The sequence below is a fragment of the Haliotis rubra genome, unplaced genomic scaffold (assembly GCF_003918875.1).
Source record: "Haliotis rubra isolate DU_JTF1 unplaced genomic scaffold, ASM391887v1 Scf168, whole genome shotgun sequence".
Lineage (NCBI taxonomy): Eukaryota > Metazoa > Mollusca > Gastropoda > Lepetellida > Haliotidae > Haliotis > Haliotis rubra.
In genome coordinates this window covers 1,024,184-1,043,112 of record NW_025765647.1, presented here as the reverse complement: position 1 = coordinate 1,043,112, position 18,929 = coordinate 1,024,184, and the positions used below count along the sequence as shown (strand labels likewise).

Below are 18,929 nucleotides of genomic sequence, written 5' to 3'. Positions count from 1 at the left end.
TCATGGCAAATCCTAGGATATCAAAGGGAGATGACTGTGATTCAATCACAGTACAGCATGCTTTTTTGTTAAAACTCCTAAACTGTAAAATGTTACATGTCTTTCTTTTTATAAAGGTGGTTGGCATAAATGAACTGTTTACTTCATCTTCAGTTATGTCCCCTTGCTTGTCCTTGATCTTCGTGGCTATTGTTCTTGACAAATGAACCATCTCTTTAGCCTGGAAAAATAAATGTAAAGGATTATAGCACATTCATGTAAAGGATTAGAGCACATATATGTAAACGATTAGAGCACATATATGTAAGGATTAGAGCACATATATGTAAACGATTAGAGCACATATATGTAAACGATTAGATCACATTCATGTAAAGGATTAGAGCACAATATGTAAAGGATTATTTATAAACAATACATACAAATTTGACACTGCCCTTCGACAGTGACAGACTTGTTAATTTTGACTTTTTTCATAAAATAATAGATTTATGGATTATTTTGAACTTTCAAAAGGAATTAAAAATTTAAAGAATTTATAATGTGAGAGTGACTCACAATGCATACATTGACATTAGAGTATGCAATTCAAGCACTAGAAGGGAGGAAAAGACTGGCTGGAGTATGTCCACCAAACCACAATCATATCCATTACCACCCTATCTCACACCACAAGCGACCTCTGTCAGTGACCTCGGTCTCGTCTGTAGTGGTGGTCCGATTAATTGAAATAATCGAAGATTGGTCGCAATGACAAAACGACCAAGCAATCGATCATGTTTTCTCATAATCGAACACAAACAATTTTGGAACACTTGCTTGCAATAACAATATTTTTCAAAAGGTTAATTTTGTCTCTACACTGCATAAGCACTACAAGCTCGTTTAAAGTCATGATTAAATTTATCTTAACAACTCCAGGAAATGTGTGTTCCTAACACACTAGTCATCCTTTAAAGATGTGAAATTTGCAAATGCATTTTGTGCAATTTGCGGGGAAAAACGAGAGAACTACATGTTTTTCTTTATTTTTTTGTGCATTAACAAACATAACCAGGAAAATTTGATAAATGACGCTAACCAATTATTTTCGATGATTGATCGGTTGTAATGAACCAATCGTCAATTATGAGATTTACACCAATTCCTAACACTACTCGTCTGTGATACAACAACAGAACATGGTGAAGACAAACCTTTTCAATGAGTTTACTGAGATCCTCGAATGCCACGGATATGTTTTTGTTTGTTTCATGGTGCTTCTTCTGTATGGATCTCTCGATGCCGACGATGCCGGGGCGGTGACGAGGCAGCTGAAACAACACGACAGTAACAGATTTGTGAGGTCAGACACACTGCATGTCAATCACTGGATTGTCTGGTCAGACACAAGTATTTACAGACCACTGTCATATAGTTGGAATGCCAATGACTGTGGCATTAAACAACAAAGAAAGTTACATAGAGCAGAGCTCCAGATAAGATTTAGCTCATGTGGGTACTGTACCCACTGTATTGTTTTGGAGTGGGTATTTTGAATGTTGAGTGGGTATTTCATTTTCTGTTACCCCCCAGATAGCATTCAGACGTTGGCCCAACGTTGGCAATGGTTTTGCCAACATTGCCAACGTTGGGCCAACGTTCGAATGCTATCTGGGCCACTGCTTTCAAATATGTGGGTATTTTAGTGATTTTACTCAGCTAAGTATATGTCATTGAGTATGTTTACTAAGCAGGTATGTTCTGCCTTATGTCGTACCGATACAAAACCAACTTAAATATAACGGAAATGATTTCATAAAAAATCACTCATCTTATACTGACAGTACAACACTAGTCCTATACTAACAGTACAACTTCATAGCAATCGATGTCTGTTTCATTACACAAACGATTTTTATGAATTTATTCCGTACGCATATGTTTTAAACTTTGAGTATCAAACATTTTCAATGTGTAATTGGTACGCAACAATTATTTTTCAATGTGTAATTGGAAATTTTCAATGCGTATTTTACCCGGTTACGCAGCTTATCTGGGCCTCTGTAGAGTGTGAAATATTTTGTAGTCAACATATTCCAATACAACTATAATTTCACAATGCTCATGATGTCAATCACTGGATTGTCTGGTTCAGACACAAGTATTTTACAGACCACTGTCATACAGCTGGGATACCAAGAGTTTTAAACAACAAAGGTATGTATAGTGTTGGTGTTAAACAACAAAGGTATGTATAGTGTTGGTGTTAAACAACAAAGGTATGTATAGTGTTGGTGTTAAACAACAAAGGTATGTATAGTGTTGGTGTTAAACAACAAAGGTATGTATAGTGTTGGTGTTAAACAACAACATAGTGTGTGTTAAACAACATAGTGTGTGGTGTTAAACAACAACAAAGGTATGTATAAACAACAAATGGTATGTATAGTGTTGGTGTTAAACAACAAAGGTATGTATAGTGTGTGTTAACAACAAAGGTATGTATAGTGTTGGTGTTAAACAACAAAGGTATGTATAGTGTTGTTTAAACAAAAGGTATGTACAAAACAACAAAGGTATGTATAGTGGTATATGTATAGTGTATGGTGTTAAACAACAAAAGGTATGTATAGTGTGCCTTGGTGTTAAACAACAACAAAGGTGTATGGTATGTATAGTGTGTGGGTGTTAAACAACAAAGGTATGTATAGTGTTGGTGTTAAACAACAAAGGTATGTATAGTGTTGGTGTTAAACAACAAAGGTATGTATAGTGTTGGTGTTAAACAACAAAGGTATGTATAGTGTGGGTGTTAAACAACAAAGGTATGTATAGTGTGGGTGTTAAACAACAAAGGTATGTATAGTGTGGGTGTTAAACAACAAAGGTATGTATAGTGTGGGTGTTAAACAACAAAGGTATGTATAGTGTGGGTGTTAAACAACAAAGGTATGTATAGTGTGCAATATTTTGCAAACTATAATCTCACCGATGGATGGGGTGCCGCAGATTGCACTTTCTGTTCCCATCTCTTCTGTTCCAACTCAGTTTGGAAACGCCGGAAGAACTAGAAAAGAAATCCAGATGTACAATTACCTCCAGTCCATACTGGGTTCACAAACTATTAACCTGGCAAATTTTCACAGCCTTTAGAAGAATTACCATGGAAATATATCAAGCAGTTTATGTGACTTGTCCTTCTTTTAAACTTTAAGAAATTTATCAGCAAATGAAAAAACAGAGACTGAAGACATGGAATTGGAAGATACAGTATGGGTTGATTTGTATAATGTCATTTGCAACCTTCACAGACTTTACTTTAATTTCATGCCACATGAAAATTCAGATCTAATTTGGAGGAACATTAATTGTATGATTTACAGTAATGGGGCTAGTTAAGTTTCAGGTAAATTCCACAACAGATAGAGTATTACGGTTAAAATTGATCTTCAGTAACACATGCTTGTCGTAAGAGGCGACAAACTGGTTCGGGAGGACAGGCTCGCTGACTTGAATGATACAAAGTTCATGATGTAGATCACTGGATTGTCTGGTCCAGACTCGATTAATTCTAACCCAGATCTTCATGGGTACCAAAAAGGTGTCTAAGCTGGGTGTGCATTATGCTTGTGTATGCTATACTCAAGTAAATTCCTTTATTCGGAACAGCGCCGCTGGTTGGCACTGACCTCCTTCTGGCCTGCCTCCCTGAAGGACAACCTGATGAAGCTGTGTGGGCTATGGGAGGTGGGGCCAGATGGCTTGTTGGGAGGGGTCTGGCTCAGATGGACGATGATCTTCGCACTGAAACAGTTGGAGACATCATCCATATTTCTGTCAACATCATCAGAACCATTTATATGCAGGGAAATGGAGCCAAGCTTCTCAAAACTTGCTCCAATGATGTTACTACAAGAAGACAAAGTCATCAATATCCCCCGCAATGGCAAAATACTCTTCATGATTATGTCTACGAGTTATGGATGAGTTACGAGAACGGATGGAGACGGCACAGCACAGGTTAATGAATAAATAACTTTGTCTGTGAACGTGCTTCTCGAACACCTGGCTGTCCCTTTCTCTGCACTCCTCCCTCGTAACAAACAGTGAACTGTGTCAATATTTTAATGATAGATTGTTAAACAACCTTTTTATTTTAGGACAAAAATTCTGCAAAAACCTCACAGAGTGGGTATGATGTTTTGATTATGATCAGCGTTTCATTGAGTATGTTATGTTTATTAGTTTTCGAGTTAGATTGCAATTCATCGGTCCGCTTTTGAGCCAAACTGACTGTAGTGGCTGAACACCATATTCTAACCCGGACCTAGACTTATACTAAGACAAGATCGATGACACAGGTTTCACTTATCCCTAATCAGTTACAATCATAAACCAGACCTAACTGTCAACATACCTTTTGGCAAAGCCTGAAGCCTGTTCTTCCAGATAGACCACGAGAGCAAGGGGTAGTGCAACCACACAGTTCTGCAACAGAAACACTCAGTCATGTCAACTTCCTCAGATTCCTTATCCTGAGTGAGTGAATGAGGGAGCGAGCATGGGAACGAATGAATGAGAGAGTGAGAATTGGGTTTTACACCGCTTTAAGAAATATTCCAGTAATCATGTTGAGGATACCAGAAATGGGCTTAACATATTGTACCCATATTGGACATTGAACCACTGTTTTCAATGTGATAAGCAAACACTTTAACCAATACAGGGCTTGATTTAAGAGATGTTAACCTACATGCACCAGGTGCAACCTAAGATAAAAACCTAGTTGCACCAGCCAAATTCCAGTTGCACTGTCTTTATTGCAATATGCAATGTAAGAAATATGGTATTGAATTATTTAGATGTTTTATTGAGAGTTTACCCACTCAAAAATTGAGTTGCACCAGGTGCAAGTTCAGCTAATAGCTAGATTGCACTTTGTAATATTGGGTTGCACAAGTGCAAGTAACAAAGTACTAAATCGAGCCCTGCAATAGGTTACCCCTGCTGCCTCTTTGGAAGCTGATGAGAAAAGAGTACATTAAGAACGATCATGAGGTTTGCCCTCTTATTGCCTACACCTAATTTCGTTACACCCCATTTGGCCTACACTAATTACAAAACTTTACTTCCACACCCCTGTTATGTAGAACGGAAGTGTCCACTAACCCATCAATGATGTGATTCACTGGCCTCACCTGATGTTCTGCCAATGAATTAAAACTCTGAGCTGTTTGGTATATAGAGGCATTTATCTAAACCTGCTAAGATGCCAGAATACTATCTCACGTATGCAGCAAATGTGAAAAACAAAACTGGGACATAAGATATTAATTGATTTTAATTAATACATGCATAACTAACGTGCTTGCTTGGTCGAAGTGTCTTTATTTCTCAGCACCAACAGGAAGTGTTTTAAGTGTTACATTTTACCATAATTAATAAATTGAATACAAGATTAAGTGAATAAATATCAATTCAACTAATTTGCATATTTTCTCCCCAATGGCACTTAGTTTTGAATCATGGATAATTCCCTATGGCATGTTCTCATTTCGCCTACATCCCAATTCGCCTACAGTCTTAAAACAACATTTAATGGTCTGTTGACTGTTGATTACGCAATGGTAAACTAGTGGCACCCCTGTGATCTAAAAGTGGACTAGTCTAGTTGAAGTAGTTGAAGGACAAAAAGACACTTTTAAAAGAATTTATTTCTGTTATTTGTCTGTTATTTATTTACTCTGTTATTTGTCATTTTTCGATCACAATGATATTCACATCATATCACATCATATAACATCATATCACATTAGTGTTAAGGACGTTTACTTGTGCGGATGTCAGATAGACAGACAGACAGACAATACTTTATTACCTTAAAAGGAATTCGTTTTGGTTCACAGAGCTTGACAAAAATACAAATGAATAACAACATAAAAGATGACATTACTAAAAACATAAAAAGAGGTAAATATGTGCTTAAATAAAATTAAATGAATAAGGTGATAATTGGACATACAACATTTGTTTAAAATTGCAATACTTTGAGGTACAAAAGACATTCGAGCGTGTTTAATTTGGGTGATTGGCACTGTATAGCGGCGGCCCGAAGGTAAAAGCTTACACTTTAGATTTAAAAATGTGTTGTGTCATAAATGCTTTCTTCAGACGTTGAAAGTACTTGCCGCTCATAGAGAATATATTTAATATTCATTATCCATTTATGCTTACTTTTTCCAAAATGTCTGTCTTAAAAAGTAATTTAGAGATGAGTAAGGTTAATTTGGAAGATTTACCTGATTAGTATGGCACTGACCAGTGAGTCAGGTTCATTATAAGAGTAGGGGTGCATTTTCTAATCTCAAATAGCCTACATAGTTTTTGTATGCGAAATGGGTTGTAGGCGAATAGAGACCAAACCTTCCCTATACTAGTATGCAGAGTAAGAAATCTAGTCCTTCAGGTGACCTGTCAAATGATATGAAATAGAGGATATTTTGTTAAAGTTGTCAAATAACATATAAACTTTGTCAGACCACAAGATGAAATATACATGTTATTTGACAACATTAACAAAATATTCTATTTATTATATTTTGATCATTGTTTATAAATGATCGAGACATTGAGTAAGTCTGCATTTTAATCAGAAAGTAGTTCCAGGCAAAAGTGATATTCTGCTCAGTGAAAATACCATTTTTATTTTCACCAATATTTTCAGTTTTTCACCCTTATAAATATAATAAAGACGGTTATGCTCACTCTGTTTCGGTGGTCTCTCCATAGAAGTCTGTGGGTTGTCAACGACAGCACACCATATTCAAAGGATGTCTGAAACACAAAAGGACAGCCTGTACTTCACATTTCAATCAACTTCTGCAGCAACATTTGCAAAATTTGAAATATGGTTTGTTTTTTGTATTGTTTGGACCAGAAAATCCAGTGATCAACATCATGAGCATTAATGACATGTGTAAATCAAGTCATCGAGTCTGACCACCCAATCCCATTAGTTGCCTCTTACGACAAGCATGGGTTGCTGAAGACCAGTTAACATGTCATATCCTAATTGCGTAGATTGATGCTCAGACTGTTGATCCCTGGATTGTCTGGTCCAGACTCGAATATTTACATATAGCTGGAATATTGCTGAGTGGTGCGTAAAACTAAACTCATTCACTCACACAGGGGTACAGAACAAGATTCATTTTTTAACCAAACGAAAATTGTCAGATAGTCACTTTTATATTTTTCCTAATTCATGGATTATTTGCACTAATTATCTTGGGTAGGTTGTAGGGCTGTGTATTGGCAAATAAATTGTATTGCAAGCTATTAACAAACCATTGCGATTCTGGTACCCATATTCCGATACGCTTTGTGATATATTGGGAACTTCGGTCTTTGATGGTGAGTGACACTGATTGTACATGCAGAGACTATTTTCTTCATACTAAAGCCCTAAAAGTAAATGTTATGGTTGTGATAACAGAAATCTCGAATTTAGATTTGATCTTGAGGGATTGTATTTTCATTTTTATAAAATTTATTGGAAGTATGCACACATTTAAGTGTGAATAAAAGTCTGTGTAGATTTTAACTTAGACCCCGGGGATAATAACAAAATTTCATACATTTTTATTACCCAATATACCGGTTTTGAGAAAAAAGCATTGCAATACAGATAGTTTGAAAGACGTATTGTGACATACCGGTATAATAATAATAATACAGTAGATTTGTTATGCGCCAAAACTCCAGGCACTTGGTGTCTGCTCATGGCGCTACACAAAATTTAAATACACTGCAGTAGAGGTGCTATATTTTCACTGGTATATCAATCTTTATAGAAATTTTGGAAGAGATGAGTCTTTATGCAGCTTTTAAAGATTGTCAATGATGGGGATTTCTTTATTCCCAAGGGCAGATCGTTGGGGCCATGTAAGCAAATGATCTCTGTCCATACTTTTTGAGGCGGGATTTGGGTACTTTAAGAAGTAACTGATCAGCAGATCTTAGTGTCCGAGAAGGTTCATATTTCTCAATCAATTCTGTCAGATAGGCAGGAGCTGTTTGATTGACACATTTATATGTCAGTGTGAGAATCTTGTATTGGACTCGAGCTTGGACTGGGAGCCAGTGTAGGGAAGTTAGCACTGGTGTTATATGTGCACACTTCCTCGTTCGGGTCACGATCCATGCTGCAGTGTTTTGGACCCGTTGGAGTTTCGCAAACTGTTCCTGGGTTAGATTTCCCAAAAAGCTATTTGCATAATCAAGTCTTGTCAATACAAGTGTTCTTGCTAGCCATATGTGCCATATCAGTAGAGAGAAGATCTCTAATGGAACCAATATTCCTTAGATGAAAATAGCAAGTGTGACAGATTTTAGATATGTGATCATCCATTGATGGACTGTTGTCGAAAACCACACCAAGATTCTTGACACATTCCAAAACTAATGGAAATTAATGATAATACCGTGCAGTCCTAGTAGGTTGAAATACCACTGTTGTGTAGTTGAACATTTTATTGAAATATTTTGTTTGTTTTGGTCATTCAGTTTAGTGGGGAAAAGTGAGGTCTTCCTTAGTGTACATGTCCTGCACCTACGTACTCCTGTGGGTACAACTTCACCTGAGCTTTGTGATTGGTGTTGCATCTCACACGACATAACTAACTTGTGGGGAATCAAACCCAGGTCTTTGGCAAGACATGTGAAGGCTTTAACCACTAGGGCTACCCACCACCCAGAAATGTCACAGTATGTAAGTTGACATTTTGTGTAAGAACTGACTGACTGACTGAGTTTAGTTTTATGCCGCTTTTAGCAATATTCCAGCAACATCACGGCAGGGGGACACCAGAAGTGGGCTTCCAACATTGTGCCCATGTGGGGAAGTCGAACCTGGTCTCTGAAATAGGCTTTAACCACTCTACCCCAATGTAATGAACTAACACTTTTCAAATATATTCTGAGATAGGTAATCATCTTGTTATGAAGTCTGTATCTTGTAATAAAGTATGTATCTTGTAATGATGTATCTTGTAATGAAGTATGTATCTTGTAATTTCAACAGGAAGCATTTTGAAATATCAAGACAGATATTCAAAACAAACGCGCAAAGGTTTCCATGTTTTTCAGTTGAACCTGTAGATCTTTACATATCTTTATCTCATTAACCGCCGCCATGTAGCTGGAATATTGTTGATTGAGGCGTTAAACAACAACCAACAAATCTTATCAAATGAACCTATTCCATGTACCGGTACTTGAACTCACTCACTGTTAAGTAGACATGATTAATCACTGTTGTGAGTTCAAGTGACATTTTATACACTTGAGCCAGCACATGAATAGATACAGATTAAAACTATACTCGAGAAGCTTTACTGTGTTTCCTCTTTCTTTCAATATGTTCCACTTCTTGTTCAACCCTGCACTCAGAAATATTCTAACTACATGAAAAACCACAGGTTAAAGATCCAGGTTAGAATTGGTCTTCAGCAACTAATGCTTGTCATAAGAGGCAACTAATGGGATTGGGTGGCCAGACTCACTGACTTGGTCGACACGTCATATCCCAATTGCGTAGATCGAAGCTTATGCTGTTGATCACTGGATTGTCTTGTCCAGACCTGATTATGTACAGACCGGCACCATATACATCATGATATAGGTGGAAACTTGCTGAGTGTTGTTCATACTGTAGTACTATTTGATATATTTTAATTGCCTTGTGCAATGGATGGATGGATGCATAGATGGATGATGGATGGATGGATGGATGATGGATGATGTATGGTGGATGGATGAGCGAGTTTGGTTTTACGCCCCTTTCAGTTATATTCCAGCAACATCATGGCGGGGGAAACCAGAAATGGGCTTCACACATTGTGCCCATGTGGGGATTCGAACCCGGGTCTTCGGTGTGATGAGCCAATGCTTTAACCATTAGGCTACCCCACCGCCCCGGTGGATGGATGAAGGATGGTTGGATGGATGGATGGATGGATATGCTGGGCGAATCAGTTGACATTAGTGTTGGGAATTGGGTGAAATCTCACAATTGATGATTGGTTTATTGCCAACGGGCAATCATCGAAAACAACTGGTTAGGTTCATTTTTAAGATTTTCCTGTTCAGGTTGTTATTGCAGGTAAGTAGAACATGGTTCTCTGTTGCTTCTTGTCTTACTTAGATATTGCGCAAATTGCATTTGCAACTTTCACATCCAATGTAAAATGATGCAACTTGACTTTCAAGTGATGACAAATATTACGTTAACATAAGACCTCCCAGCGTCTTCAAGAAATATTCAGTTATGACTTTTCAGTAAATGAAATGAGTTTTCTAAGAATTAAACTTTGTTAATGGCCCTGTCAACTTTTAAGATATGATCCACCATCAAGTATGGCCAAAATCGTTTGTGTTCGATTATGAGAAAATGTGATCGATTGCTTGGTTGTTTGGTCACTGTGACCAATCTTCGATTATTTCAATTAATCAGACCACCACTAGTTGACATCACCAGTGCTGCTGGGAGCTAACTGTTGCTCTCAACTCTCTCTGACAGAAGTATCAATATCATGGTAAAATAGTATCTGTGTTACTACATAAAACATTGTGAAATAAGGAAAGTTGATTCTGTCAATGGAAATCGTTCCAATAATCCGTCCCACCCCTACACTTCAGAAATTGAGATATAGCCATCAATAAACTTTTGAACTGGTACCTTAGAACATACAACCAGCACAGACTGCTGTGCTGGTGCTGCCCTATAATTCCCATGGGACTTTCAATTAGTACATACAGACATTTCATCTCTATAAGTATATACATGGTATTTTGATTAAGAAAAAGAGGTGTCCATGTTGGGAGAGTGAAACCCTTGTCAGGTTGACTATACTGATGGCGAGAAACCATCAAAACACTCAAGTTTGCTGGAAAGATCAGGACGATGAACATTCACAAGGGCATCCTCTCTCTGAAGAAGATGCTGACAAGTGTGATCCACTGATATAGATCAACCCCATCTCATTTCCACATGGGTCAAGGGCTGTTTTTAAAACCTGGTGCAAACAGGTGATCGTGCCCTAACATACTGGAATGCACATGTCCGGCACATGCTTCAAACAATCTCAAAAGCCATGGGTCACATGTTCATGTGCTATTATAGCAACAAGTACAATGGGGGAATATATTTCACCATAGAAAAAAATACCAAAAAACATTCAAAAATAACTCTTTTATTGGATACAATATAAAACAATATCCAATGATCATAGAACATTTGTAATTTTATTGATTTTCACAAATTTGAGGCTACCATGGTTACAAGTAAAAAACAATATGGAAAAATAAAATTTAGAAGTGTCATGTTTCGTAATTATACATCACCATCATTCAAGAACTAGTGCTTCCTGATTCTTAATTTTGTGACCATTTTCATTTTTTGATTGGCATTCTTGAAGTTGAGTAGATAAAGAATGAGGACTATTTATACAACTTCTTTATTCTGTATAGGCGACGTTTCGACATAGATTCTAATGTCGCTGTTCACTTGTCCACTTGCTTGACAACATTAGAATGTCAAAATGTCACCTATACAGAATAAAGAAGTTGTATAGCCATAAAAATAGTCCTCATTCACCACATTCATTTCCAAAAAGGAGATGAGATATAATTACAAATTTCTTCTATTATTACAATCATCACTAGGGAAATATATTTATATTAACTTGTCTGTGAAGAACCTGCCATTACTTTATAAGAATTGCAAGAAAATTCACACAGAAAAATATTTACTCCTGTCATGCCAATGCAGCTTCACCATTATCTCCATCAACACATCCTGGTTGATCAACAAACATGGACCCTGTAACACAATAACAAAACCTGACTAGTGAAAGTATAACTGTATTGTCAAAGAACTTAGACATAAACATAATGAAGAAGCATTTTCCTTTCATGTCTTCTATGACCTCAGGGGTGGAAATAACTTTAAAATTGCTAGTGTACTCCGGTACAGTGGCACATGTAAAATCACTTGCCCTGATAATTTTTCCACTATACCGGCCATTTTCTTGTTGATTTTTTAAATAAACAACATAATTATCATTGGAATATCAACTGGACACCGGTAGAGTGTGACATACAAATTTGCTTGCCCAACAGAAAAAAACACTGGACTCGGGCGTCGGGCAATGGGTTATTTCCACCCCTGGACCTATTCACAGTTGTTAGCAGAGCTCTTGGTACCTTGGTACAAATCTGCAACAGTTTCTTCACATTAGTGTGTATGGGTTATCATACCAATCGGGTTCCCGCAAGTATTTCAACATCACATAATTTCGAACCTTCTGAGGCAGTTCCAGCAAGCTGTTCTCACCCTTTATGAGACGTCCACTGCTAGCTTGAAGAATGACTTTTCGACAAAGAACCCTCAGTTTACGTGGATTCTGGACAAGAGACTGTAAGGAGTCTTTGTTCAATGGAAGGAAAGACAGGTCTGACAAACAAAAGGCTTTCACCTGAGTATCATCAGTTGCTACATAGTGAGAAAGGTTGACTGAAACTTCTAGAAACATGAGGGCAATTCTGCTCAGTTTCTCAGGGATGCAGTATGTGAGTGGATAAACCTCACGACCTGATCCAGTATCTGGATTAGCCCCAGCCTGGATTAATGACACAAACAACGATTCCTCAGGACCCAAAGCTTCAAAGGAAGTTGGAATAATTGGAAAGTTATCTTCCCCAAGGAGATCTCGTGTGAAGTATAACAGTGGTGTCTCTCCAGTTAATGTCTGTGAGTTTACATCAGCACCGTGTTCACACAACGTCTCCACCACAGGCTGTGCGGACATAAACACACTCAGAGATCCCATCAGCATGAAATGTAATGGGGTCATTTTTGACACCTTTGTGATGAAGCCATCTTGGTCTTCAAAGAAAGCATCAACACACTTGTTCACTCTTGCTATCCAAGCACACAGCATCTTCGAGTCAACATACACAGTAGGTTTGGCCCCGTTTTCCAACAACCACTTAACAATTTTCATATTCTGCCCCCAACATGCTATGAAAAGGGGTGAAAATGGAGTCTCTGGGGTAAAAGTATTTACATCAAATCCAAGCTTCTGAATCACCTCTAACCTTTCCACAGAATCATCAAAACAGGCATAATGATAGGGATTGGACAAACGTAGCTGACATCCCTTGTCAACAAGTCTTCTCATGAACTTTGCATCACACAAACTGACCACAGCCTCATCAACAACAGAATGTCCATAACTATTGACTACTGATAAATCAACATCAAGGTTTAAAAATATCTCAAACATATTATCATAGATAAAATATTCTGAGACTTTTTCGGTAAACACTCTCAATCCAAGTTTCCGCAGCAGAATATGAACCAAACTGTCTCCAGTCGTTGCCTTTGTCTGAACGTCGTTATCAGACGGTTGTGGATTATCCTGATTAACACTTTCTCTTTCAATCTTCTTATTCACATCTGCCCCTGCAGCTATCAACTGTTTTAAACAGCCAACCTGTTTTTGCTTGATTGCCATGTACAATGGAAACACACCGTAACTGTTGGATATATTGACATTTTGTACACCTGCCTCCAGAAGTATTTTCAATATTTCTGGTTTCTTGTAGCGAATAGCTAGTATAACATCACTATCACCATGACCGGTCAAGTCTGTCCTATCAATACCAGCATCTAATAAGATCTTCACTACTTCACCATGCCCATTAATAATTGCTGCTCCAAGCAAATAGCTTCTATTGTTTTTCAAATGTTCAATCTGATTCACTCCAAGTTCCTTCAGAATAAACAGGAGAATGTTTGCTGCACCTTTCGTACAAGCTTCTAATAATACCAGGTGCAACTGTTCTGGTATATCTTCATCTGTACTGTCAATACAAATGTCCAACAACTTGGGATTATCACTGTCAAGAGCAGCTTGAATGGATCTAGACAGAGTGTCCTCACAAATGGCTTCTTCATATATGTCATACTGGAAAATATCATCTGCCATGTTTGTCTGAAAGTATAGTCAGATCCAACTTTTAAAAATAATCTGTTATATCACCGTGTCAGCCACCATCAGAGAGGGCAACATTTCCTTGTTCCACCATCATTGATCTTGAAAGTAGGGCATGTCAAGGGAAGTAACTCTAAATACTGCCAAAAAAGAGGCCCTGTTCAGGAGGGAAATGTTTTGTTAGGATATTTTCACTGGCATATGTACATGTTGACAGAGGTTGCAAAAATCATCCAAGTATGTATACAATGAACAGTAACAATTTCAGTAGATATAATGACACTTGAAAACAATAGTTTCACTAAACTCAATGCTTGAAATAAGCAACCCATTTGTGTGATAACTTTATACTAATATTTCATATTTCTATCAAAAGGTCTGATCATTGTTAAAGATTATGGCTGGGTCTGTGGGATTAATCATAGATGTTATAATTCCTATTTTTCTGATCTTCACTCTTTCCACCAATACAGCTTTTTTTTATACTATTCACACTTTGCTAAGGATCAAATCAATGGATTCAACAGAAAACTATGATGTGGGGTCAAAATTTGGTTTAAATATCTAAGCTTATTGTAAGCATGGATGCTAGGTTTCAGTTTGTCATTTTGTTTAGTGGATCCCATATGTGCTATTGACAGGGGTTGTATACTTGTCAATGACTTGTTCCATGATTTGCAAAATGGTTGAGTGATGCCATGAAAACCATTTTTAAGGTTACTCATGTATAAAGTGCATAAGGTTAGATTAAAGTGGGTGTCAAAACTATATCGTATCGTCGGAAGTGAAGAAACAAACTTTGAAAATGAAAATAGATATGTGTCTAGGAAACCTGCAATCAAACTGATAATTCAGTTTTTCTTCCCGTTATGCTACCTGTTATTTAACTCAGCCGGAAATAGCAATCAGCTGTGTACAAATGTTTTCCTCCAATCTACCGGTGATTCAGTTAAAAACGAACTGAAAATATAGCATCAAAGAATTTATTCCATTACCAGAATAATTCATATCTCAAACAGTTATTTCAATAGAGATAATATATATTGCTATCGTATTAGTATTAAGCATGTTTTCTACGCACATATTTGAAATAATAATTAACAAATAGGCTCAGCACTTACGTATGAGACAGTTTGACAAGTCACCGTTGACTTCCCACGGAGCATGCCACTTTGATTGTAAAAACAAAATGTGAAACATGACTTCAGTGAGTCAATAATGCGGGTCTAGGGGTATATGGATGATGAAGCGGTGATCAGTTCGAAACTGTTAAAAATAATGTGACATTGGTGATATCGCAGTAGGCGCGAAAAACAGACCCTCGTGAACATGGTAAGCGGAAGTGGTACGCGTATAGAATGAGGTGATGCCATTTCACACACGTTTTCTCCGATGTTACTGTAAACAGTGTTTTTATGAATGAAAATGGGATTAAATGTAATCAAATAAAATGAGATCGAGGAAGTTTTATTATGAGTTTTTACATCATACGTTTTCGGATGGCATGTTTACTCGCTATATTACGCTGTGTGTTGCATCAGAGCAAACGTGGTGAGTACTCGGCTGATAGTATGTCTTTATGATAAAGTTATTACGATGTTCCGATGTTCGTCTGATTTGAAATAACTGGAAAAAAAACAGAACCCAGCTACTGATCTGGTATCTGCATTTGCTGTCTTGCTGACCTTGTAAGTTGACGACTTGAGGCGATCTCGAACTTACTTCCAGAGTGCCGTTGTACAAAGCGATCTTAGCGCTAAGGTTACCGTAACTCACATTCATTAACGTAGACTTAAGGTAGCCTTAGCGTTAAGGTTGCTTTGTACAACGGCACCCAGGAAAATAGCGGCCGTCCATCGAAGAAATGCACAGATTTTGATGAAATGATTCGATTTCAAGACGCATTACGGTATAGCGAACCGAAGGCAAAATACCATGGTTCAACTCATACCACAGTATACCGTTTCACCCCTAGTATTTACCACAAACTTTGTATTCTATTTACCATACACCTTGTACAGTATTTATCACACACTTTGTACAGAGCTGACTAGACACAATGTTCAATATTTATAACACACCTTGTATAGTATTTATCACACACCATGTACAGTATTTATCACACACTGTGTACAGTATTTATCACACAGATTGTACAGTATTTACCAACACCTTTACAGTACTTACCAAACACCTTGTACAGTATCTATCACACACCTTGTACAGTATCTATCAGACACCTTGAACAGTATAGTACACCATGTCCATTTTTATGATTCAGACTCCAAATAGACTTAAATATCTATTAATCAACTTCCTGTGCAATGTAACTCCATTAAATCTTTCAAGAATACATAGTTTTGAAGCTTCACTGGCAACATGTGAAGACATTTTCCCACATCAGCTAAATGTCGACCTTGACATTTCTCAAGTATAACCTTACGACTAAGCACCATAAGACTACGAGGGCGGGCCAACAGGGAAGGTGTACACTGGAAAGAGGGACCACCAAAGTTTTTGGGAACCTCATCAACGCTTGCTGACAATGTTGCCATTTCCATCAGCATCATTGTAATTCCATTCAAGGAATCAAGAGGAGTGTAAAAACAACACTGTCATTCCACAGTCTGTCTACATGTACACAATCATCAACCCTTGCTCCGGCTTGAAGCAACAGCAGCACCATACGCTGTAAGTTGGGAAACATCTTTTCAGAGGTCTTACCATAACCATAGACATGTGATCCTTTTGCTTGGATAAGTTGCAAGAGAAAGGACAATGGTGGTGTACAATCCATACTTAGTGTGTTCACATGAGCTCCTGATTTCACCAGAAGCTCAAGGATAGATAAAACATTTTCACACTGAGAGTAATACCTTGAAATACCACATACTGCAGCATCTATAATGGATATGTTGTCTATCTTACCTTCTGTAAGTTCATATCTGAAGTAGAATCGATGTGCACTTCTAACCCATTTAGTCAAGACCTTCAATGAAGCTGTCACTCTCACATTTGCACCATGTTGCAGCAACCACTGAGTAAGGTCAAATCTGCCCAAGGTGCAAGTCAACATTAAAGCAGTAAAAGGGGTTTCTTCACATGTCATGTCAACATCAAAGTTGCAGTTGTACAGAAAATCAAAAACCCTCATTTCCTGTGATTTCATGAGACAGGCATAATGGTAAGGATTAGCCAAGTTGACCGAAAAGTCACCATTTAAATACTTGTCCAAAACAGTAATGTCTGTCACATGATTTAAGATCAGTTCATCCAACAAGGAGTGGCCAAGGCCATTGCAAGCAGATTTACAAAACTTGTCATTAACAATTGTTTCAATCATATCAGAGGAAGTCTGACAAGCAGACTGGAGAGTCCAATTGGTGCTCCTCAAAAGTAAGTGGGCAACAGTATCTCCTTCTATAGAAAATTTCCGATAATAATTGTAGAACTTATGGACCAATTTCACACGATTCAACACTTGATTTACATCAGCTCCTTTCTCAACCAACATCTGCACAGCTTCAGGAATATCCATCGCTGCTGCTAAAAACAACGGAAAATGACCAACTTTGTTTGGAATATTCACAAAGTTTCCATCTTCAAGCAGCATTTTCAAGAGGTCAATCCTTTTAAACTTAATGGCCAAATTAACATCAGAATCCCCTTCAACATTTAAATTACCTCGCTGAGCTCCTGCACACATTAAGTGTCTTAGGATTTTCTTTGTGTCGTACATTATAGCAATGGCCACCACTGAAGCACTTTCTTCAAGGAAATAGTCCTTGTCTAATTCAAGGATCATCTCCAAGAGGAACAGGAAAACAGATTCTGCTTTTGCACGTATAGATGTTTTCAACCATTCCAGCATTTTCTCCTTACTTGGCATGTAGTTCTGTACAACACTTTTGGCATCACGGACACAGTCGTCCTCAGCAGCAGACAGAATCATGTGATCATTATCTGGTAAAAAACTTGCCTTCATCAAAGAAACTTTCCTGCCAGTTGTCTTCTTCCTCAGAGTCCTCTCTCAAAGTGTCGGTCATCTTCAGTTCTTGTTGTCACAAAGAGATATTTCTTGGTAATAATGAGCGAACTTCTTGATGCCTTTTTCCCTTCACCAAGTGAAAGAGCTTCCAAACCCTACTCAGGGGACCCAACAATTACAAAAGTGGGTGTACATTTACTTGTGTCCCACTGTTGCACAATCTGACCAAGGGAAGTAACTCTACAGTCATTACACTTGTAAACACTCTGCCAGTACAGAGGCCCTGTTTGGGTGATTAACACATCAGAGATATAAAAATTGATGACTGATCTCACCTCATGATTTCATGTTATTCTCCAGTGGGGTCACATGTGTATCTTTGCAGAGTTATGTCCCTTGGGCATATCAGAAGCCTATGCTTTGGGCACTGAATGCCAGTTTAGCCTGATTATGTGATTACCAGTGTTTGCGGGTCAAACCAACTTCTGAAACCTGCATCACTGTGGGCTTTCCTCCCAAGTAAGGCTGTCATGCTGGGATACAACTGGAATTAAAACTCTTCGTTGTGGCATTACACCCAGACTACCCACCCCATTCTATAGGTAGGTCACACGTGTTCTGGGGGTCAAAATGTTTTCAGGGATTCAATAGGCCATGTTTAAATGTTTATATGTGCACTTTGAACTGAAACACTGCAACAAGAACACTTTGGATACAAAATGGATATTTGACAGCAATGGATCAAAGAATTAGATGATCAGGGACATTTGGTCCTTGTGTTGACATACATGGGACATTTATCAAACACAACAGATCTTAGAAAATGGACAGTGTTTTCAATGTTGAAATGTCAAACCATTTATCTGAAACAACATTCATATCAAACAAAATACAAACAACAA

General features: G+C 37.7%; 2 protein-coding genes across 2 annotated transcripts in view; both read right to left on the bottom strand.

Annotated features, from left to right (window-relative positions):
* The window catches only part of LOC124272278 (vacuolar protein-sorting-associated protein 36-like), a 48,840-nt gene that overhangs the window by 15,231 nt on the left and 14,680 nt on the right, over positions 1 to 18,929 (bottom strand). The window contains exons 2-7 of the mRNA XM_046707444.1: positions 6,748 to 6,816; positions 4,400 to 4,470; positions 3,672 to 3,786; positions 2,972 to 3,049; positions 1,197 to 1,313; positions 143 to 220 (exon numbers count right to left, since the gene is read on the bottom strand). Coding sequence (XP_046563400.1) covers positions 143 to 220; positions 1,197 to 1,313; positions 2,972 to 3,049; positions 3,672 to 3,786; positions 4,400 to 4,470; positions 6,748 to 6,816 — 528 coding nt within the window. The remainder of the gene's footprint in view (positions 1 to 142; positions 221 to 1,196; positions 1,314 to 2,971; positions 3,050 to 3,671; positions 3,787 to 4,399; positions 4,471 to 6,747; positions 6,817 to 18,929) is intronic.
* LOC124272277 (ankyrin-1-like) lies at positions 11,219 to 14,559 on the bottom strand. Its single transcript, XM_046707443.1, has 2 exons — positions 12,215 to 14,559; positions 11,219 to 11,969 (listed from the first exon to the last, which is right to left on the bottom strand). The coding sequence occupies exon 1, from the start codon at positions 14,031 to 14,033 to the stop codon at positions 12,273 to 12,275; it is 1,761 nt and encodes a 586-aa protein (XP_046563399.1). The 5' UTR covers positions 14,034 to 14,559; the 3' UTR covers positions 11,219 to 11,969; positions 12,215 to 12,272.

What these genes read in the sequence shown, in the direction of transcription:
- LOC124272277 (XM_046707443.1), bottom strand. Translation starts at nt 14,033, where the DNA reads ATGGCAGATGATATTTTCCAGTATGACATATATGAAGAAGCCATTTGT.